The following is an 8,777-nucleotide window of genomic DNA, read 5'->3' on the forward strand; positions in this document are numbered from 1 at the left end:
ACACAGACACACACACACACACACACACACACACACACACACACACACACACACACACACACAGGCACACACGCACGCACAGAAGACAAAAGCTATGCATTTAGACAAAAGCAAAAACAATAGTACTTAATTCATTCCAATGTCATGATGCATAATGTAGATGTTACCTCTGTGGTGTTGTAGCAGAACGATAGTGGGGTTGACGGAGGTGGTGGAGGGGTAAGGAGAGGCCCTGGGTGGGGGTGTGACGTGGCTCTGACTGTCAGACGAGGCGGGAGGCGGAGGCTCTTCTGTGCTCACAGGTGAACTTGACTGATAAGGACGTAATACAAACAAGTAACATTGCTCATCTTTACTGTATGTTCAAAACTTACTGAAATATGTGACACAGTCTGGTCATTTGGTCCGCATGTCGGCAACCAATCAAAATGTTCAGACTTTTCTTTTGAAACACGGAACTACGTTTCAACGTTGTTGAGAATCACAACACAAACTCGCTAGTCAAGCCAAAATACTGCAACGAAACAGATTGGGTGAGTAATCCCCACTGCTACCTAGTTAACTATAACACTACTTTACATTGTTAGCAGGCTCACAAAACAAGCTGTGTTAGTTGACTAGCGGTGTGTCGTTGATTTTCAACAACGTGGAAATGTATTCACGTTTTTCGAAAGAAAAGTCTGATCATTACAGATCAGATCCCGACATGAGGACCAAAGCATTAGAACGTGTCACAAATCTATTACAGAAGATGTTGATGACTACAGCCATGATGGATCATTTATCAATTGACATGTAATATAATACAATACATATATAATATAATACAGTATATAATACAAATATCAACTTAGTTTTCCTCTAAACCTAAATGTCACAGGTATAAAGGTTATTTACTTATTGTAAATTAACTACAACTCAAGACTGAAGTGTATTAAATGTAACAGCATATTGAGAAATAATGTCATGAAAAACTACAGTACCAGTCAAAGGTTTGGACACACCTTCTCCTTCAATGGTTTTTCTTTATTTATATATTATTTTCTACATTGTAGATTAATACTGAAGACATCAAAACTATGAAGTAAACAAACCAGAATATGTTTTATATTGTAGATTCTTCGAAGTAGCCACCTTTTGCTTTTTTAGTGGTTTTCTCCCACATATTCTAGAGAAGAGAATGCTGGGTGGTGTTCACAGTTTACTTTTCCACTGACACACACACACACACACACACACACACACACACACACACACACACACACACACACACACACACACACACACACACACACACACACACACACACACCCAGCTGACTAAGAGAATGCCAAGAATGTGCAAAGCTGTCATCAAAGCTAAAGGTGGCTAACTTTGAAGAATCTAAAATATAAAACATATTCTGGTTTGTTTAACACTTTTTTTGTTCACTACATAATTCCATATGTGATCTTTCATAGTTTAATCTACAATGTAGAAAATAATACAAAATAAAGAAAACCAATGAATGAGAAGGTGTGTCCAAATCTTTGACTGGTTCTGTATATCCCATTCGGTTAGCTGAACACGCACCTGGAGTGGACTTTTGTTGTCAGTAGGAAAGTCAGCTGTGAGATTGTGGAAGCCGCCCTCAGCCAATCCCGTTTGAGAACAGTCTCCATTGATCTTGCCCGTCCAACCACCTGAAATGATCCCAGGACAACCTCAGTTTGGCTAACTGGCTAACTAAACAGCAGTGCAAGTGACTGGTTCAGAAACACTCTCTCTAATAAAAGCTACAGTACATGAACAAGTACAGTACTATAGTAACTGTCTCTGGAACACCAAACTACTGAACGAACACCAAACTACTGTATGAACCAGGAAATAATTCTTCCTCAATTAAATGAATCTCCAGCTCTCGCTGCAGGGAGCGATGCTTCCCATAGTGGTTTTCATGGAGACAGAGAGAGATGCTAATATCCCCATGGAGAAAAAAAAGGATTCTCCCACAATCTGTGAACTTTGTCATCGTGAACAAGGAGTCTATTCAGTGGGCTGTAAAGGCTGTTTGTTCCCCTGGCCTTTATATTCAGGCTCAACAACAATTAAAACATCTCCCCGAAAGCATTGGCCGGACTCCAGCGCGGTTCTAACGTTGCTGAATGCAACAAACAAGTCCACAGTCACAGTCAAGGCCCCCGGTTCCAAAGTGCAGTGTGGGCAGGTCGGAAACAAAAAGGCTCTTTGACAAATGCATGAAAATGTGAGCAATCATTCTAAATGACTGTAAGTGCTGGGCAACCAAACATAAATACACTTTAGAACGAGACAAGTTATCTAACGGCGGTATCAGAACATGCTATTAAACTCCGGTTAAGCACTGTGTTGGCACTGTGTTCATAGTAAAAACGTGTACATATACATTGTACTTGTACAAATACATTGTACACCTGCATCCTGATTCTAAACCACTATGGACTAAATAAATATTATTGCAAAAAAAAGATTGTATGTTATAATGACTTAATAAAGATGACTATATAGTATATATCATTAATTTAAAAGTAAAATAAAATGTATGTACCAGTTGCAGATTGCCCCTTCAATGATGTTGTCTATCTCATCAATAGTGTCAAGCAAGATACAAATGTGACACGTTCTAATGCTTTGGTCCTCATATCGGGATCCCGACGTAGTGATCTGACTTTTCTTTTGAAACACGGAACTACGTTTCAACGTTGTTGAGAATCACAACACAAACTCGCTAGTCAAGCCAAAATACTGCAACAACGCAATGGATTGGGTGAGTAATCACCACTGCTACCTAGTTAACTAGAACACGACTTTACATTGTTAGCAGGCTCTCAAAACAAGCTGTGTTAGCTGACTAGCGATGTGTCGTTGATTTTCAACAACGCGGAAATGTATTCACATTTTCCCCCAAAAAGGCTGGTCATTACATCAGATCCCGACATGAGGACCAAAGCATTCGAACGTGACACAAATGTGCCCTCTATGACCCCTCTGCAGAGTTATGCTAAGCTATACTATGTGTAATTGTCCCATTTTCCACTGAAACAATTCCTCTACAGTACATACACTGAAGATACTGTATTAGCCGAGGTCTCTGTGACTTACTTTGTGCTGTGTCAACATTCAGCTCACTGCTGATGCAATCCTCCTCGTCGTCTATGTGGACCAGAGTCGCCCTTAAGGTCACCACTCCCTTTCCTTTGCAGACTCTTGTTGGGTCCAGCTCTAGAGTAAGTAAGTAAGTAGGTAAGTAAGTAAAATGTATTTCTATAGCACCTATCCCAGACCAGGGGTCACAAAGTGCTTCACATACAAGAACATAATAAAAGAGCAAAAGTCATAGCAGGTTAAAATAGGCAAACAAGTGAAAATAAGAACAAGTACCGGTAACCAAAAACAAGTGTACAACAATATCAACAGGACACAGAAAGACAGGCTTTTGGGGCTAGCCAAAAGCCTGTCTATACAGGACAGTCCTTAGTTGTTTTTTTAAAAGCGTCGACCAAGAGGACAGGTAGATTACACACATATAAACTCGTGTAGGGTGCAGCTCTAGAGAGGACAGGTAGATTACACACATATAAACTCTTGTAGGGTGCAGCTCTAGAGAGAGGACAGGTAGATTACACAGATGAAGAAGAAAAGAAAAGAAAGCATCCTCCTCTTGTCCAGAGAGTCTCTGGTGTCTCGTAGTTCAGGCTGATGAAAGATAGATGAGGGGGCCAAGTGACTAGAACAACCCTGGTGGGTCACGGTGACCCTGTGAGTCATTGTTTATTTTACAAGAAGCGCCCTCTAGTGAATTTTGTGTGTAAGTAGCAGATTTCCATTCTAAAGACTAAAGACTATGGTCCATTCTAAAGACTATTCGGTTGTTAAGTCGTGACGTGTTTCCAGGTCCAACGTTGGCTGAGGCGCTCTCTTCGAAATGCCTCAGTAATAATAATAATTAATTATATTTACAGTTGAGGCCAAAATTATTAGCCCCCCTTGTGAAATCAGACAAAACCCATGATTTCTCCATGGAAATGACCATTAACAACAAGTGTTTATAGTGTATTTGTTTCCAAAATAATAAAGACAAAATGTCCACTAAGTTTGATTAGGATATTTTATTGATGCACTGAGTTGAAACAAGAAACGGCAAAAATGACACGTCCAAAATGATTAGCCCCCTGGCCATTAATAGTCAATAGTGTACCCTTTCTGAGCCACAACTGACAAAAACCTTTTAGAGTAGTTCTTTACTAGGTTGGCACAGGTCTCTCGAGGGATTTTGGATCATTCTTCCATTGCAAATGGTTCCAGCTGGTCCAAACTGCGTCCGTTTCCGAGCATGGACATTCACTTTGAGCACCCGCCACAGATTCTCAATAGGATTGAGATCTGGGCTCTGTGCGGGCCGCTCCAGGACCTTGGTTTTGGTGTCCTTTAGGAACTGTTGGACCAATGTATTGATGTATGCTTTGGGTCATTGTCTTGTTGGAAGACCCAGTGACGACCTAAGCCTAGACTAAGAGCAGATTTCTTCATATTATCCCTCAAAATGTCAACATAGTTTTCTTTTTTCATGATGCCATGCACCTGAACAAGGCTCCCTGTGCCTGAGGCTGCAAAACAGCCCCACAGCATGATGCTCCCACCACCATGTTTAACTGTGGGAACTGTGTTCTTAGGGTTGAAGGCCTCTCCCTTTCTTCGCCAGACATAAGCAACATCCATGTGCCCAAACAGTTCCAGTTTAGTCTCATCAGACCAAAGCACAGATTTCCAAAACTCATCTTTACCTTTCAAATGTTCACGGGCAAACCTCAGTCTGGCTCTGATGTGCCGCTCTTTGAGTAAAGGGGTTCTTCTGGGATGATGGCCCTGAAGCACACCACGATGAAGAGCCCTCACAACTGTATTCCTTGAAACATCAACTCCACAAGAGGCCAGGTCAGCAACAATCATCTTGGCAGATGTCCTTGGTGTCTCGCTGACATCTCTGACTATTTTCCTCTCCAGAGTTCTTGAAATCTTGAGCTTTCGACCACGCCCCAGGTTTGTTTCTTACAGAATTTGTCTCCTTGTACTTAGCAATGATGCAACGTACAGCGGTTCTAGACTGAGACGCTTGGAAATGGCAGTGTAGCCTTCCGCCTTATCATGAGCCTCCAGTATATTCTTTCTGAGCTCAAGACTGATTTCCTTTGTCTTTGGCATGGTGAGTAAGAGTAGTAGTATAGTCCCTCTCAATAATGTGTAGTTCAAGTGCCCTGTTTCTTGGAGACCTTTTATGCTAATTGAATGCTCAGGTGTTGTTAGGAAGCCAATTGACTGTACAGGTGTGGTTTGAAATCTGATTGGTTGCTTAGGTGTGTTTTTAAAGCAAATATTCACATGGGGGCTAATATTTTTGACCACCCCATTTTTCACTATATTTGATATAAAGCAATCCTAAAAACTTATTTTATATTCCAAAATGTACCAAAAGCTAATAAATAGCACTGGTGAATGTTTGATTATATAAAGTTTTATCAATGATGCAAACATTGGGACGAATTTTAGGAAAATGTTCCATAATTCCTGGGGGGCTAATAATTTTGTCCTCAACTGTATATAACGCTTTTGCAAGACTCAAAGACGCTGACAAATATGGGAAAAACGGGAAAGTGCTGTGTCCCTTGTTGTATGAATAGATCCCAGTCTAAAAAACGATTGAACTGTCATTCTACCGCTGTAGTACACTGGTACTCTGGTGCAGGGAATTTCTGGTTTGGACCTGGAAATTGCTAAACGTCACGTTTGACGTCAGACTTAACAACTGAATGGCTCTACTAGTAGGTGAAAAAGGCACGGCTGTCCTAGTGTTAGATGAGTCCTCACCTGCAGCAGGGATCAGGTCAGGAGAGCCTTTCATGGTTGTGAGGGGTAATGCGGACTGCAGAGATCGTGCAAGGACCTTTGGGGACCAGAGACCCTGTCAAACACACACACACACACATTAAATTTTTTGCATTTAGACGCCTTATTCCAAAGTGACTTACAATCAATACATTTGACTAAGTACAGTAAGTGAATCATCAATCCACCAATCGTAGCAGGAAAATTAATCTAGCTCAGGACAGCGGCCATTGGCAGACACTGGAGAAACAGTACAAGGGGGCAGTAGAAATCTTAGGAGACACAGTATAGGGGGAAGCAGGTGTCTCAGGAGGCACAGTGCTGGAGGGTAGTAGATGTCTCAGGAGGAGCAGTTAAGGTGTAACCTAAAGAGATGGAGGTCGTCAGTCTCCGACGGAAGATGAGGAGTGACTCTGCAGTTCTGACAGCCGTGGGAAGCTCATTCCACCAGTGGGGAGCCAGTGTAGTGAAGAGACGTGACCGGACAGTGTGACTGCCGCGTTGGCATAGAGGTGGTGGGGCCAGTCAGCCAGCAGAGGTGGAGGAGCGGAGTGAACAGGCTGAAGTTTGGGGGGTGACCATTGCCTGCAGGTAGGCAGGGGCTGTCCCTTTTGCTGCCTGGTAGGCAAGCACCAGGGTCTTGAATCTGATGCGAGCTGCTATTGGGAGCCAGTGCAGGGTGCGAAGGAGGCAGCTAAGATGAGAGAATTTGGGGAGGTTGAACACCAGACAGAAACAGCATTCTGGATGAGCTGCAGAGGTCTGATGGCAGATGCGGGGAGCCCGGCCAGGAGTGTGTTGCAGTAGTCAAGGTCAAGGTTTTTGGCTGTCTGGGAGGAGGTTACAGTAGAGTTCTCCACTGTGATGGAGAAGTCTTGGAGAGGGCAGGCTTTCCCAGGGTGGATGGAAGAGTAGCTCAGTGTTGTTAAACTTTTTCCTTCTTTTGGCTATACACTCCACATGTTTGGATTTGATATCAAACAATCATGATGAGGTTAAGTAGAGATTTCCAGCTTTTATTTGAGTGTATATGTAACACTTTTCATTCATAGTCCCCCTATTTCAGGCACCAAAAGTAATGGGACAAGAGTCGTATAATGTTCAAATTAAGCACTCATGTTTAGTATTTGGTCGACAATCCTTTGTATGCAATAACTGCCTGAAGTCTGTGACCTATTGACCCCACCAGACACTGGATATCTTCTCTGGTGATGCTCTGCCAGGCCTGTACTGTAACCATGGTGACACTCTGCCAGGCCTGTACTGTAACCATGGTGATGCTCTGCCAGGCCTATACTGTAACCATGGTGATGCTGGCTGTTTATTTCAAGGTCTTGTTGCCTAAAATCTCATCATCAGGAAATTAATACAAAGGATTGTCGGGCCAAATACTAAACACGAGTACTTTATTTGGACATAAAATGTTTTTTTCCCAATACATTAGGAGCCCTAGATTTGGGGATCTGCGATACAAAGCACTGTCTGCATGGTAGTAAAGATAAAACAGATTCCTCATGAAAAGGAAAAGTTCTGCCATGTTCTGTAACAATAACAAAGAGAAGAAGTATCAGCGATGAGGAGGACAGGGGAGCTGGAAGACAGATTACAGGATGGAAATAACACTGACGGAACACACTGTTGTAACAATGACCTTTAGAGCAAGCATAGAGGACAGTGGACCACTGTGATTCTGTCTACAGTCAACAGAACCTGAATGAAGATTCAAGATGACCCCAGAAGACAAAAGCTGCCACAAGGAGGACGAAATGTGTCACTAATTTCCCAGAGCATCTGATGTTGTGATGAACTGTGTGTGTGTGCATGTGTCTCTGTGTGTGTGTGTGTGTGTGTGTGTGTGTGTGTGTGTGTGTTTGTGTGTGTGTGTGTGTGTGTGTGTGTGTGTGTGTGTGTGTGTGTGTGTGTGGGGGGGGGGGGGGGGGGGGCAGGATTGACTAATCTTATGATTGGACCCCAGACAGATGTCCTCTTGTTTACTACTTTACATGATCAAATTAATACTCATACAAATTATTTCATTACTTGTTTTTGATGATCTGTTCTCTAACCATCTTTGGATTCTATGTACGTTGGACACATGCGATGCCAGCTGGTCTACGGAACAACAAGCCGCGAATGCCAAAGGTTCTAGAATGCTCGTCAAAGTGGTTCTGACTAAAAACGCTACTGGGTAAGTGATACATGGCTTGTAAACAAACTTATGTTTTAGGACGTGTTGTGTTCAAAAGCCAGGACTGTGTGTTCATCTAATTATGTGTACTTGTGTGTGCTTACAATCAGTCGTTTCAGAATGTGTAAAAAACTGAAAAATTACCTCAGCTACTGGTTATTCCAAACACCAGCTGATGTCACATATTGGAATGTAGATTTTGCGTGTGAAAGCTGATTGACACCTACAATGAACATATTCACCTGTTACACCAGATACTGTATGTATGTATATGAGCAATACTTACTGTGGGGTATGTTAGATCTCACACTGCCCTCTTCTGGGGAGCCCTTGAACAACAAGAGGGAGGGAGACACTTTTAAAACATCATGTCAGTCCAAATAGTGAAAATACCACCGCTCATCCGTTATCAGACTTAGCTGAGGTGCTGGAACTGAAGAGTATCAATAGAGTGCAAAACAACAACACTCAAACACTGTGCAAAAAAATGTAGTTTATTGCGAGCTTTTGGTCATAGACCTTCTTCAGGCATAAAAACATCATGTCAGACCATCGTTTTATTATAGGAGATAAGCAAGTTAAAGCAGCTGGGATACTGGGGACATGATGGGAACATAATTCATTTTGAAGATGGAAATCATGAGCAGACACAGCAGACACACTGTAGGGAAGAGGTGATCATTCAACC

General features: G+C 42.3%; 1 protein-coding gene across 1 annotated transcript in view; it reads right to left on the minus strand.

Moving 5' to 3' along the window:
• Positions 1–8,421, minus strand: part of sorbs1 (sorbin and SH3 domain containing 1) — a 66,281-nt gene extending 57,860 nt beyond the window's left edge. The window contains exons 1-5 of the mRNA XM_080526660.1: positions 8,376–8,421; positions 5,884–5,977; positions 3,121–3,240; positions 1,573–1,682; positions 168–312 (exon numbers count right to left, since the gene is read on the minus strand). Of these exons, the coding sequence (XP_080382786.1) occupies positions 168–312; positions 1,573–1,682; positions 3,121–3,240; positions 5,884–5,917 (409 nt within the window). The 5' untranslated portion in view covers positions 5,918–5,977; positions 8,376–8,421. The remainder of the gene's footprint in view (positions 1–167; positions 313–1,572; positions 1,683–3,120; positions 3,241–5,883; positions 5,978–8,375) is intronic.
• Between the last annotated feature and the right edge of the window lie 356 nt (positions 8,422–8,777).

This window comes from Nansenia antarctica (genome assembly GCF_963989245.1).
Source record: "Nansenia antarctica genome assembly, chromosome: 1".
Classification (NCBI taxonomy): domain Eukaryota; kingdom Metazoa; phylum Chordata; class Actinopteri; order Argentiniformes; family Microstomatidae; genus Nansenia; species Nansenia antarctica.